This window comes from Prinia subflava, chromosome 3, assembly GCF_021018805.1.
Source record: "Prinia subflava isolate CZ2003 ecotype Zambia chromosome 3, Cam_Psub_1.2, whole genome shotgun sequence".
Taxonomy (NCBI): Eukaryota; Metazoa; Chordata; class Aves; order Passeriformes; family Cisticolidae; genus Prinia; species Prinia subflava.
The window spans coordinates 67,575,139-67,590,221 of NC_086249.1; the positions used below are offsets into that span (position 1 = coordinate 67,575,139).

At 38.8% G+C, this 15,083-nt stretch overlaps 1 protein-coding gene across 1 annotated transcript in view; it reads left to right on the forward strand.

Annotated features, from left to right (window-relative positions):
- The window catches only part of IPO5 (importin 5), a 44,932-nt gene extending 33,125 nt beyond the window's left edge, over window positions 1-11,807 (forward strand). Inside the window, exons 22-26 of the mRNA XM_063392334.1 lie at window positions 454-576; window positions 1,154-1,373; window positions 4,620-4,848; window positions 6,333-6,474; window positions 8,518-11,807. Of these exons, the coding sequence (XP_063248404.1) occupies window positions 454-576; window positions 1,154-1,373; window positions 4,620-4,848; window positions 6,333-6,474; window positions 8,518-8,604 (801 nt within the window). The 3' untranslated portion in view covers window positions 8,605-11,807. The remainder of the gene's footprint in view (window positions 1-453; window positions 577-1,153; window positions 1,374-4,619; window positions 4,849-6,332; window positions 6,475-8,517) is intronic.
- The last annotated feature ends 3,276 nt before the right edge of the window (window positions 11,808-15,083 follow it).

The window sequence follows — 15,083 nt, forward strand, 5'->3', positions numbered from 1 at the left end:
AGATAAGGAATTGACTGGATGGCCGTGTTAAAAAAGTTGCATTCGGTGCCTCAGTATCCACATGACAGTAACAAGTGATGTCCCCTGAGACACTGGAACATGTTGCCTAGAGAAAGATGTGGATGCCCCATTCTTGGGAATGATCAGGGCCAGGTTGGAGCTCTGAGCAACCTGGTCTAGTGGGAAGTGTCCCTGACTAGTGGAGTGTGTCCCTGCCCATAGCAGAGGCTTTGGAACTAGATGATATTTAAGATGCCTTCCAACCCAAACCATTTTGTTATTTTATCATTTATTAGACAAAATAATTAAAAATCGGAGAAATTTTAAAAAAGGTTTTACAGAAATAAAGCCACCAACTTTATTCCATTAGCTTAGACATCTTAGCACTTCATGTGAGTTCCACTTGGTTAAAGATTGTTAGTCTTCATGTGAATTGTATCCTTTTCTTTTCAGGATGACAGTGATGTTTATATTTTGACTAAAGTATCGGACATTTTGCACTCAATATTCAGTACTTACAAGGAGAAGGTACTGCCATGGTTTGAAAGGTTACTTCCACTAATTGTCAGTCTAATTGTAAGTACCTTGTTTTGCTTTAATTTAAATTTAGTTATTTTTTCTGATGCATTAATTTGTCTTCCGTACTGAAGTCTTAGAGAACTTGATAGATAGAATGTAGCAATTACTGTTTTACAAAATAGAAGGTTTATTTTAGATCAAGGATGAAGTTGTTACCCTATGCTTTTTGAGCAGGGTCACTGCTGTGCTACTTAAAATCTGTGTTGCAAGACCCAGGATCATTGACACATGCAACTGTTTTGAGAAATTGAATTTCCTTGAGACTGTCCAGTATCTCAAAAATGGATTTCAAGAGGCGGGACAAAAAAGTGTTGCAGACTCGTGGGAAAAAATTGAGACTGATATACGTAATGGAGTGTGAAATAGAGGTGCAAAGATAGACACCTGGATTTTGTTATGTTCACGGTATTGCTGGAATGATCACTACCACAAATTATGTGGTTTTGGGATTGAATTCAATCCATGAAGGTTTTAACAAAAGTATTAGACCACTGTTGCTGTGATTGTTGTTGATGTGCTCATTGGGTGTACGGTAATGTCAAGGTGTCTCAGCTGTCGGCTGTTTGTGCCGCAGTGTCCGCATCGGCCGTGGCCAGACCGGCAGTGGGGGCTGTGCATTTTTGACGATGTGGTGGAGCACTGCAGCCCCGCCTCGTTCAAGTACGCCGAGTACTTCCTGCGGCCCATGCTGGAGTCGGTGTGCGACAGCAGCCCCGAGGTTCGGCAGGCGGCTGCCTACGGCGTGGGAGTCATGGCACAGTTCGGCGGGGACAGCTACCGGCCCGTGTGCCCAGGTACGGAGCGTAGGGCTTGGGGAACAACTGAAAACGGCTCACCTGGTGGCTGGTGAGGGCTCTTCGCCTTGGAAGGGAAATAGATTGCCACTATTACTTGTGTCCTAGACTGGCAATGGATTGATAAAGTACCTGCGTTCCTCAGGCTTTTGTTGTTGTTCTGCTTAGTAGCATTTCTGTTCCAGCACTGACTGCTTAGCAAACTTGATTTACATATTCTTTTTTAAAATATGATCTGGCATGCAAATATTTCACAAAACCCGTGTTTTTGATACACAGCTGTCTCAAATGCTTTCTGCTAATACTGATGTGGTTACACATTAATGCAAAAGCCTTTGGTTGTCTGGAAAAACTACACAAGAGACCTATATTAAGGAATAGCCTAGAATGCAACTTATGTGGCTCTCTGCTTTCTGATTATATAAAAAGGAGCCTGATTTCTGTCAAGTAAGATGTGAAATGAGTGTGATAGTACTTTTCAGAAATACTGTCTCCTTTCTTAATGTTTCAAATTTCTTTGAAACTTCAAATCCATCTTAAATTTAAAGAAGTTATTGTCTGCATGCACTCTTCTTGCCACTCTCACCAAAGTTAATTTTGCACACTAAATAGCACCCATTATCAAAGGTTTTCCTTTTCTTAAAAAAAACCCTCCTTTAAGTATATATTAAAAATATGTATTTTTCTTGAATATTAAATGAAAGCTGAATTAGATGATGTAAGAAAATAAGAATCATCTAATATGGATTAACACAAATCTTGCCTACATCAACCAGGATTGTAATTTTCATTTTTAATGTAAATGTAACTCTTACATGATAACGATCAAGATATGATGTCTTTTTAAAAAGAAGACTAAAAGCAGTGTGGGAAGCCTTGCAATGAATCATTAAGCGCATGAATATTTAGAATTGTCTAGACCGTTCTGATTTTGAAATTTTTTGAGCTTTTTAGCATCTGTTGAAGTCTCATTTTATTTTTCATTAGTTATACTTTATCTTACCCTACTTAAACTTCATAATATCTTTGAACCTTCTCTTTGTATTTGGACAAATAATCCTTGATTATGCCCAGACACTTGGCTTCTCCTTAAGTTGAATTTTAGATAAAATAAACTTTCAGCTTTACAGCATACAGCTTATCAGCAGACACCTCAAAAGTATTCTAAATCCTACTGTGCATACATGAACAAACTTTGTGATTTATTTTAATAGATGAATATATGCTGTGATTAGAAACAAAGTAAATCCATGACATTAGACATTATCTACCCACAGATTTTGCCATATCTCTGACAAACTTCATGTTTGTGAGCTTTATTTTCTTTACTGGTTGATATATAGCACTGGCATATTGTTCTTTTGCACGTTTGAAAAGTATGTAAATACTCTTCAGAAAAATCAGAGGTATTGATATAAGCATTTTTGGCAGTCAGTTAAAAAATTCCACGAATATAGCAAGAACTTGTAAATGCCATGTGAGCTACACTGATGAAATAAACGTCACTAAAACTAGGTTTCATAAAGAGCAAAGAAATAAGATGGAAGGAAAATCTGCAGCAAATCAAGTCACTTTCTAAATGGGGATACAAGGTTACAGTTTATGCAACTGGCAAGGTTGCTCCTGTTACGTTGGTGGAAGAATATAATCAGCAGTTCTCTGTGAAAATTGTATCTCATCAACTGCATGGATTTCTTCCTAAATCACATCAGTGGCCTCAAAACTGGGTGGTGCCAGATGTCAGAGCAGTCAGTCCTTGGAAAAAAGCTTAACATTATAGAAGATGGGTCTTCTATTGTCAAAAGGCTTTTTTAAGGTTTATCTAACACGGTATTTATTGTGAGAATGGATCTGTTTTATAGACAAGATGAAAACTCATCTAGTAGGCTGTAGGGAGAAAATAAGGCTGATTCATTTTGATGCCCTCCTAATTTTACAGTTGCAAGGACACACATACCTACAGAGTCATCCATTAGTGAGTGAAATACATATGAGATGAGATTTAGCTTCAGCAGCCATGAAAACCTGAGGTACAAAATTTAGGCTCAGTTGTCCTGGACATTGTAGACCTCTCTGCAACAAACTCTGCTTTGGAGAATAGTCCAGCATCATCATCCTGCATTTGATATATCAGCGAATGAGTCTGCTGTTCTGTAGTTCTGTAATGTTTAACAGTTTTTCCATAGCTGCTTAATTCTTCAAAAATCTAATGTGGTAGACTTAATATAGAAAGTGTGATTGTATATTCTTTAACTGCAAAGCTTCTACTTACTCATCAAAATTCAGAAGTGTGCGATCTTACTCTTCCTCAGTAATTAGTTATTTTGAAGTGTGCTTTCTGTACAATTCCACAACCTGCTTACTGTGCTGATAGAGAATTTCACAGCTTTAGGTTTTTTTTTTAGCAGAAGAACACAAGGACAATTGTTCCTGCTTGCATGTAGTGTGCTTGGAAGTCTGCATGGACACTAGTAGCTAAAAATGCTACTAAATGAACATTAATGTTCATTTAGAAGTGTGCGTGTAGTTACCCACGTGACTGTTAAAAAAATATAATTGCTATTAACCTGGGAAGAAAACTGGCATTTTTCCTCCACTGACAGACATTTCCTTTCCTTGATTTTTATGATCTAAACTAGGCCAAGTTGATTCACCAGGTGAGATTACTCCTATGGGGTTTTCCCAGGGCACCTTTTAGTGGTGGGAGGTGCGTATGTGTACATCCATACATGTTTTTATATACAGATGTGTCCACTGGTAATAGATGCACAGCAGGCATACACTGAGGATGTGCACTGTAGCTCATATTGAATGAATGAGTGACATTCACAGTGAATGTCACTGTGGCAGTGCTTTTCCTCCTCCTGTGTTTATAGAGCATATTTGACTAAACAGATAATGCTTGCTATCTGTAGTGTCTTGTGTGTTTTGTATTGCATCACTCCAATTGAGAGACATGGGAAAATTATTTTTTTCTGAACTTCTAAAGCAAATTCAAACTTTTGGAGCAGTTGTTTTCTTCTGTTTCCTTGCAGAGCTTTATTTATCTGTTTGGTTTTCAGATGGTAATTATTGAGCAGAGAAGAACCTAGAAGCAGTGGAACATTGGAATGACAGGATTTTAGTGCTTGGAACACAAAAAATCCTGGTTTTAATACATACAGTGGTCTCAAGTAGAATTTGTGATATTAATAAATTATAGCATAATTGTGCATTAAACTTTATTTTTGTGTTTTTTACAATTAGAGGCGCTTCCATTGCTGGTAAGAGTCATTCAGTCACCAGATGCCAAAGCCAAAGAGAATGTCAATGCAACAGAAAACTGCATTTCAGCAATAGGAAAGATAATGAAGTTCAAGCCTGACTGTATAAATGTTGAAGAAGTCCTTCCACACTGGTTATCATGGCTTCCACTTCATGAAGACAAAGAAGAAGCTGTTCATACTTTCAATTATCTGTGTGACTTACTTGAGAGGTAAGGCAAAGTCTTCACACTAGAGCAGAAAGTAAGCATGTTTGTGTGCTCTTTCCTTGTACTCTTTTTTCCAAAACTGAGAAACTATGAGGTTAATCTACGTATGGTTTAGAGAAGATAATTTGAAATGTCAGATCTGAGCCTTCCTTGAGGCTATTGCTTTTTTAACAGTTACTGTTCTTGTCCTAAATAGTGTCTGAATGGGTGAAAAAAAAATCCTAGCTGCTTTCTATGTCCATAATGGAAAAGGATCTGCAGAAAACTTGTACAGAAGATTTCAGGAAAAGTTTTTGATACTCTGCTTACATATTGGGAGCAGTAACTGTTCAGATCTTTTCTCTTAAAAGCAGCACACATGCTCTTGCAGCCTTCTTTTAAGTCATTTTGCACCTTTTTGCTTTCCAACAAAGTGAAGTATAAAGTAGAGAAATAATATGGAAAATTTTATTGTACAGTGCTATCTTCCTCAATAATTATTTCAGTTATTATTGAAAGCATCTTATCCCACAGTTTACTCTTTGGATTTGTTCTCCCTCCTGTAGGTAAATGGAGAAAAAAAAATAAACAGTTATTCCAGTGTAGTGCACTTCATAAATGAGTGAAAGAATGTAGCCTCTGAGGTGTTACGTAGTAAACACATTCTGGCTGGCACTGTATTACATCTTAGGAGAAAAACATAAAGGAAGTAACTTAGATTTCTTACAGTCTTTTCTATTTTGTGAATACCTTGTATCTCTGGGTGCTTTATGAAGGCAGAGTCTCAAAATGGCAGCTGAGGTCCCTAGACCGATTATAGAACAATTGTGTAGAGACACCATAATAGTGCTGCCAGGTGTGTATGTAAACAGGAACATGGAAATTGAGAATTGCAGTACCAGCACACTTCTGTACCCAACTCTGTGTGCAGGTGGCTCAGCCTGGCTACCTGCGTCTCTGGAGCTCTGTCAGCCCTACATTCACAGCCTCTGCATTCCAGCACTGGTAGGTGGCAGGGCTGGAAGTAGATCATGTGCTCCACACAGATTCCTGATTGCTAATACTCCTCCACTCCAGCTTTTGGCTGGGAAACAGGGAGCAGAACTGCTTGCTTGCTGTGTCATGGAGAGTGCTGGCAGAGAGCTGAAGTTACCAGCTCCTGACGCCAGTAACGCAATGTCCTGGGAGGCACAGAGAGAGGAATAAGTCATTTTAGGCAGGGTATTTCTGTCACTCTATTTACAGTTCCATCTGCATGGAACTCAGCCATTCTGTAAAGTTCAGAACTTCTTCCTGATAAAGTTTAGGCTGAGTAAAGAATCAGGTTAAATATTAACAGAACATGCTGTAAGCAGGCAACAAAGCTGTGCATTTCAGCTTTGTGTGAAACTTAAACTTAAATAAGCAGCTTTAGAAAAAGATAATTCAAAATCACTTCACTTATGTGTAAAGTGTTTACATTATTTTAAATAAACATTAATTCCTGTGCAATGTATCTTTTGTAACAGCAATAACCCAGTTGTCCTCGGTCCCAACAATTCCAACCTTCCCAGGATACTTGGTATAATTGCGGATGGTGAAATCCACGAAGCCATCAAACACGAAGATCCGTGCACCAAGAGGCTGGCTAATGTTGTTCGCCAAGTGCAGGTGAATAAATGCTAGCATAAAGGGAACATTTAGAATCTGTTTGCAGAAGGAACTAAACTGTTAAACCACTTCTGAGAGCTTTATCTCCTTAGAAAATAATGGTTTAGCCAGTGATCTTGGAGATCCTTGGATGTTCCATGAGTGATTAATGATAAAACTTGGTGACATTTGCACTTGAATAAAATAACTGTAACTAACTTTCATGCATCAAGATTGTTAATGTGCAAGCCAGTATTAGGTTTTTGTGGGTTTATTTTCTGAGTCGGAAATTAGAATCTGGAGAAATATCTGCATGTCCTTTTATCAGTGAACTGTACTGCAGGATTTGATCCAACATGTGGTTCTTGTAAGGGTCGCCAGCATCCTGTGGTGACTTTCTAGTACAGCAGCAGCTTGGGTTCTTTGTTAGAGAATGAGTGCAACCCACAAGTTATTTTATTACTGCCCTTTTCAATCCAGTGCAATATAGGTGGCTGTTCAATGTTTTCCCTGCCTTTGGGAAAGGTTTACTTCCTTTATGCCATAATGAGTCACTTAATGATGATGGGGATGTCCAGGTACTTAAACAGTGCTTTTCTACAGTGCTGTGATAGTGCTCATAGTGCAGATCTGCTCCAGGGCCAGATGTTGTTGAGTGGATGTAGTACTAATGAGAGAAAGGAGTGTGCCTGGTAAGCATCTCACTCATAAAAAAAGCATGGAGGATTTTGAGCAGCAGATCTTCAATTATTGGCCTTTCTACCTGACCTGCTTTGGCAAAATTCAGGTTCAAGAATTTTAGGAACACCTGATACTAGAAAGATTCACCTGTATGAGTGCATCAGCTTGAGAGATCCATTTTGTCTGGTAGAAAAAGTTGTTTCAATTCTGAAGGCATAAAGAGAAGGAAATTAAGCCAAGTTTCAAAGTGAAAGTAGTGTAAGTGACTGCTCTAGATTTTGCCTGCCAGATACAAATCCTTGCTGTTAGTACTTAAAGTACTCACCATTGGGAATGGACCATTGTGTTAGGGTTTACCGAATGCGTTTGTTCACTGTACCTCAAATCATCAAGGTTTATTTTCTTAACAATACAGTGGCACATACATGTGTAGATTAGTTGTGTACAGCAATGTCCAGGTTTGGCCAGGATTGATTCAGCATTGGCTGAATGATGTACCTTTAGACCAAGGAGGAAAAAAAAAAATCTTAAAAGTCATGTATTTTTAAAAATACAATTTTAGCACAGTGTTACCAACCACTATTTTTCTTCAAACATAGTATTTTGACTTCAGTAAAGCTGTAAGACATTTGTACTCTTACTGACTGTAAGAGCTTTATATTATGATACGAATTTTAACAAATGTAGTTGCTAACAAGCTCCTGCTTCCCAGATTTCAGGAGACTGTTTTTTTTTTAATGATCTCAGTAAGCTGTTTCACTGCCAGTGTCTGACATGAGCAACATGGTCATTATTGGAATTGAATATAAACTTCTTTGCTTCAGTATTGTCAAGCCAGAAATATTTCAGCGTAAAGTATCAATTTAAATGTGCATTAGAAATGCTGGACGAGTACATTTAATTCTGCAATATTTCATCATACATAAAGAGTCTAAAATGCCTAATGGTATTTAGAACTAAACTACATGTTGTAGCACATTGTGCTGTAATCCCAGTGCTCACCTTGAAGCTCTGAGTGTGTTATTGCTGCACCAATGCCTAAAACACTCATGTGAAAGAGGCATGGTTCAGTTTTGCCTGAACATTGGTCTTTTAACTTCAGTGCAAAACAAGCAAATGGCTTAGGCTGTGGTTAACACATTTGTCAGCCCACATAGTTGTTACAGAGAGTTCCAGGAGTTCCAAATCAATTACTCTGCTGCTGTTGAGCCTTTTGGAGCATCTCGAGTTGTAGCTGTGTATCACTGAAGATTTCAATCTCTTCGGCATGTGTATTACAGGAATAAGCTGAGTGAATGTTGAGCTTTGTAAACATAGCAAAGTTTAGGATGTGCCTTGGACACTGTCAGCCTGCATAAAAACCATTTCTCATTTTTCTTCTAGACATCCGGAGGACTGTGGACGGAATGCATATCACAGCTCAATGCAGATCAACAGGCAGCCATACAGGAGCTCCTGAACTCTGCTTGAAGGGCCTTAATTATCATCTGCAAGAAAACTAACTCCAAATAAACGTTTACCCTATTGTTTAGGTTTCTTTTGTTTCTTTTCTGAGTAAAATCAGAACTGTAGTGCGTGTAGGCCATTCTTCTGCAACCTACAGGCAGTGGCAGCAAGAAGAAGCATTCTTTCAGAACGGTGTTTAAATCGGTTTCTATCCCACAACATGAAAGAAGTTTCCTGTAAACCCTACAATAGCACTGAAGAGTATTTTTCTAACGGTATCAGCCATCCATACGATGGTGAAAGGGAAACAAGTTGAATTTTCTCATTAGACATCAGACCTTCAGCAGTAGATGTACGTTATAACAGATAAACGTTTCTCTACATCTAGTATTAATTGTATTAATTGGAGTGTGAGTCTTTGTAGGGTAGAAAGTGTCCTTCTGCCCAACAAGGTAGTAGATCAAAAGATGAAAAACTGAAGACAAACATCGAGCATGAAGACCTCATTGATCGCACTTTCGATTCCCAAAAACAACTTGTACAGTGACTCAATGAGGAAAGCTGTTCAGCTTCCAGCCCTTGAATGTGAAGTCTCTTTGGCATGTCTGACAGTATCTCATTCACTCCTCAATAAATGACATTGAAACACAAGAAGCTTGTGTAGAAGTTCAGTGATGTGTGGTTCTTTTAATTTACTCTTGTGAAAAAAATGAAAATAACAAGCTATACAAGTCACAATTTTATATTTGAAACTTTGTATATTGTTGCCTATTACAGATTTTATGCTTTTTTGTTTCTTGACTTTTTAACAAATTTTTCACCTGAGTGTGTAGAATGGAAACTTAATGGCATTCCTTGTGTGACAGTAAATATACATATCTTGACTTTAAAACGTTTTTCATGTTCAGATGTAATTGCATTTCTTAACTTATAAAATGTAGTGTTGTTCCAGCTGCAGATGTGCAACGTGATCTGGTAGGCAGCAAACCTGTTGTAGTAGCCTGTGTTTCGTTTCAAACAATCATGCAGTTGACAGTCTGACCTGAAAGAATCAAAAAAACCTTCTCAGGTCTTTCTGGTACTTCAAGAGCAATACATCATCAACCAGCAAACAGAGGCACACAGAGTATGTGATTTTTAACAAAGGTGAGTGAGGTTTTTCCACTCTGTTACTTCAAAGCTGGTAATACATGCATTGATCTTTAAAAACTTAAGTTCTTACTGAAGTGTTCTTCAGGTTGATCTCAATTGTCTCTTGAAACAGATCTTTTCACAAAGAGGGTGTAAGCTTTCTTCCTTTATAAAAAGAGAAGGTAGAACTTTACATGTAATAAATGCCTCTCATACTAAAGAATAAACTTAGTTTTGCCTTTGAAAGTGTTTCAGAAAAGAAAATAAAGAATGAAGTGTACCAAAACCAGCCCAGGACCATTATACCCAAAGGTTTGTGGGACAAACTGCCTTAACTATAGAACTTGACAATGTAGGTTGTTTAGAGGCAGCTGAAACAGTGCAACAAAGTACTGTTCCAATTTTCATTTTGTTCAGTATTGGTAATCTCTTATTTACAGAAATTCAAGCATTCATGCATCAGGAAGATGAATGCTAAGGATTGGATATGAGTACTGTGAGAGAACTAGTAAGTCATGTCAGTTATCCCAAGCACTAGTCCTAACAACAATCTTTCTATACTCTTATCCATCATCTTCCTTCTTTGTGAGGTTTGTTTTTTTAGGTATTTGTTATTTCAATTTCCCCTTAGTCTAAAATATGTAAAATTTTCCCTGCAGCAGACTTTTTGTACTTTTTCTTAGATCTTAAAGCTTAGGGGTTTTTTTTCCCTTTCTTTGGACTATGTGGTGAGAATTGTAGTACATTTGGCATTTCCCAGAAACAGTGTCAGCTTTGGCTCTCTGTAACATCAGCAGCATTTGAATTGCTCTCCTAATGGACCAGCTGTAATCCTCTTGCCTTCCTTTTAGTTAAAGTAACAGAACAAATGGAACCAGGAGATGGGGTTGCTCTGTGTGGCAGAGAACTTTCTGCCGTTGCTTTTACCTTGTTAATTGTTTTATCAAAGCAAAGTGAATCCCTGTCAGCCTGACAGGTAAGTTGGTTCTGGGTCCCAACTGGAGATCTATTCTTGCCTGTCCCCACTGAACTTGTCAGGGTTAATCCAAAAGCTGCTGTGGTGTTTTCTCAATTTGTGCAAGCTTTAAAAACTATGCTCTCTTTCCACCTATTTAAAAGCTGTCTGGATCTCTAATCTTGGCTTTTCTGGTTCCTTAATACAGAATTTTTAAGCAGTCAACCATTCCTGTTCTTCATTGCACTTAAGTACTGTTGCCCAAAGAAAGTATAGTAGTAGAACAGTAACTTTATCTGCAGGTATCTAAAGTGTCATCTTTATGAAGGAGCCAAAGCAGTCTTAAATTGTGGTACTGATATGGGTAAAGGTAGTTTTGATTTAACCATTTTTCCTGGGTATAACTCCAATCTTGCTTTAACAAACTGCTCAGCTATTGTGTGGGTTGAGAGATGTACTTAGTGTAGCGTAAAGAGCACTGCAAACAATAGCAGTGTTTCACTTTGCCTGAACAAAGAGATACCAAATCCACCCTAGACATCCACACAGAAGTGCTCAAAGTTGCACTCAGTAACAAAGCACAACTGGAGAACACCATGCAGGTGTTCCAGTGCTGGAGTTCCATTAGCCTGTTCAATAAGCATATGAGAGTAACTAGCACTCATGAGCACTGCTTTCAAAAGTAGTGGGTGAGTTCCCATCTAAACTCTCATCTGTTCTTACTGTTCTGAACGTGAAGCTATTTGCTTTGTGTTTGCAGCTCTAGGTTGCTCATGACAGATAATGATGCAGATGAATATCAAGTCTCCTTTATCTGGCTTTGTCTACAAGATCCCTTGGAGAATCTTGTGCAAAATCTGTGAGAAAGTAACTTGTAGCCTTCCCGCTTTCAACATGGGCTTTGTGTACTGCTGAGGCATTCTGTGATTGCTTTTTCCCTGCAGAGACTTCAAAGTGTTGCTGAGTGCAAAGGCTGGTATTCCCCAGCATAGAAGAGTTGTTGTTATGCCAAATGTTGTCTGTTCTCTACACATCTAGATCTGTCAGTCTCATGTATGGAGTACATGCGTGAGAGTAAGGCGTGTTGCACAGTTGGAATTTTTGATGAAATAAAGAATTAAGGAAGGTGAATTTCTATTGACTCTGTGTATGCTTGTCTGTATTGACTATGCAGCTGCCTCAGGCTCTTGAACTTGAGCTTTGTTTTGCCTTAGTGGTATCTGTAGGGGTGCACACATACACTGAGTCTTCAAAGTACAATGAGGGTGCTATTAAAAGTAAAACAAATGTCAGGCACTTGCCACTGCATGTTATCTCAACTTTGAAGTGTTTTGTTGGGCATCTTTGTGGAGGAGCCTTAGCCTTTGCTATTCTATGATTTGCTTTGCTCTTCCTTTGCTAACTTGACAATGCTACTTCCTTTTATGGGGCCCAATGGTACCTTAAATTCTAAGAAATCCATTTGTTGTCCTGCAAGAAGCAATAAACAGGATCTAAGTGTCTGTCTAGTTACAGGTCCTTTCCCTTCATGGTTATCATGAAGATGTTTGTGTTGCTTCAAGGAAGAACATCTGTCAGGTCAGCTTAACCTCTGTTGAGACTTGGAGGTATGGGTTCAATATTGACTAGAAATCATGGGGTTTGTTCAGGAAAAAGCTTCTACAGCACCTTCTCTGATGCAAAAGAGAAGTCAGGAATGGAGACCTACTCAGGACATGACAGCTGTGTTTCCTATCTTTGAATAGATAGGAATGCTAAATGCTAACCTCAGCCAAAGTACAATTACTCCAGTAGAAATCTGGCTTTGTCTCTTGAGTTTTCAATCACTTTTGTGTATTAGAGTATTTGCATTTCAAAAGTAGTATCTTGTTCCTCACAACCCACGAGGCCTAAATGTTTGGTCTTTACATTTCTCACAAGTTCACAGATTTTGTTCACTGAATTGACTCTGGTCTTTTTAATTACCTGGTAGAGAAGCCACATCACCTCTCAGGTCTTGTGAGCCTATTTAGGAAATCAGCATGGGAGTGGCAGCCCTGGAATATCTCCTCCTGATGAGCAAAGAAATGATGCTCAGTGCAATTCTCACCCCTGCTGAGTGATTCCAGACCACCTTCCCAAACCCAGATGAGCCATCTTTCCAGGTAACCCTCCCAGTTCATACCCTGTGCATGGCATTCTGCGGTGGGGAATATCCCTTTGGTTAGTTTGGGTCACCTGTCCCAGCTATGGTCCCTCCCGGTTTCTTTTGTGTACCTCTTCATTGGCAGAGCATGAGACAAAGGGGGAAAAAAAGTCCTTGACTTAGGATAAACACAACTTGGCAAAAACCAAAACATCAGTGTGTTATCAACAACATTCTCATTCCAAAACACAGCACTGTAACAGCTACTGAGAAGAAATTTACACTACCCTAGCTGAAATCAGGACGTCCTGCAAGGCTGGAGTTTGTGTGAAATTCATTTCTTTGCTTCGGAGATAAGGAATTGCAGTTTCTGCTGTGGAGAGACACTGTTACTACAACTCTGCAACAGATCATTTCCTATCATTGCAGTTCAGACCAGTGATAAACTTTCTGCGCGTTTTCAGGAAGGAAAGGTAGGACCTGGAGGTACAAGTCAGTTTTGGCTTTCATGATTTTGCTTTATCACTCCAAAGGCTGCCCATGACTTCAGTTCAGGTGCAGGGAATTTTTCTGGCTGCTAAACCATGAAATCAGAATGTCTTTTGAGTTTAGTATTAGCACTCTAGGCTTAAGAATAACTTGTGTTGATGTAACTCTAGATGCAGACAGGTACATGTAGTGGAATTTCACTTACTTAAGGAGATTTGTTGGATTTTTGTCAGGATTTGTTTTGGGGTTGGTTGGGTTTTGGTTTTTTCATGGGTTTTGGGGTGTTTTTTGTTTGGTGGGGGGTTTGTTTTATTTTTGTTTTGGGGTGGTTTTTTGTGTGTTCTTGCTAGCAGAAGAGGTTCAAAGCTCCCATGAGGCACCAGATGAGCCATACTCATTGATGGAATGGAATTTTCTTCCAGAAGAGTGGGAAGAGTACATATGTAGCCAGAGTTTCCTCAAAGGACCACTACCCAGGAGTATATAGTGAAGTATTCCCAAGTTAATGGTGACTGATGGGAATCACAAGTTTGACTTCAGTCAGTTTTGCTCTGCAGGTTGTTAGTTGTCTCATTTTGCCAACACCATTACCACTGCTTGCTACCTACTGCATGTGGCCAGTGTCCTCTTATGGTGGGTAAGAAGCAAAAAAGAAAGGGATATTTCTTCAGCTTACTATTTCTGCACTAAATGTGTGGCTGCTTTTTCTCCTATGAAGCAACAGAAAGTTTTATTTAAAATAAATCTGAAGTACAATTTTTCATATAATATGTGTTGTTAACAAAATGCTGTTCCTTAATAACTGCACAGGCCTGTCTTGTGTATGGTGGTGATAAGATCTGCTGTAAATTAATTGAAAGGGTTAATATTCAATTCATATACTGTCTTAAAAATCAGTGCAAATCTTTCAACCAAAAAAAAGAGCTTGGAATAAAATTCATATTTTGCATTCAGATTGGTGAGAAATAATGTCACACAGAATATTGAATCAGGGAAGCTAACTTTGCCTACGGAACTAAATTGTGCAACATCACCTTTTTTAAATACCTGAGAATAAAAGCCCAAGAGACATCTTTTACTGTGAAGTCTGTTTAGAGAGTTGGTATCCCTGGAAAACAAACAAACCCAAAGAAACACCAAACCCCCAAAGCTGCCAATTTTTGTCAATAGTGTGAAGAAGCATGTGGATGCAATGGTTGCATGTCAGCTGTTCTGTGCTACAGGTAAAGCTGCTTCTGGCCAGTAGATGGAGATGAAAGAAAACAAAGAGAAAGTTAAATGTTAAATCAGTACAGGTTTAGCCAGGTCTTCTCCCTATCCCTGTTCCTCCCATCATTAAAGAGTGTGAATAATGTGCCCATGGAAAAATGCCTTCTTGTAAAATGAGACAGCCATAGCAACTTTCTCCTTGCAGCTACAAAGCCAAACTCTTTTTGGAACCTGCCACCTCTCCTCATCCTCAGGGTAAGGAGGAAGTGAGTTTCATTTGGGATGCCCGTCAGTCTCTGGGAGCAAGTGAAAAGAAATGGCAGCTCTGTAGATGAGCTCCTGAGGCTCTGTATTAACACCAACAAGTGTGGACCCCTGTCCTTAAAACAAGTAAAAGCTTAAAGACATAGCTGGAAATGAGAGTGTGGTGAGAAAACACATTGCAAGTGCAAAGCTAAAAAGGGTTAACTGATAAAGAAGTTAAATTTTAAGAGAGGATCTTCATCTGCCCTTGTTGCTATTAAAATACTGTCCCATATTATTTATTATCATTGGGAGAAAACAAACAAACAAACAAAAGGCCTCCTCAACCTC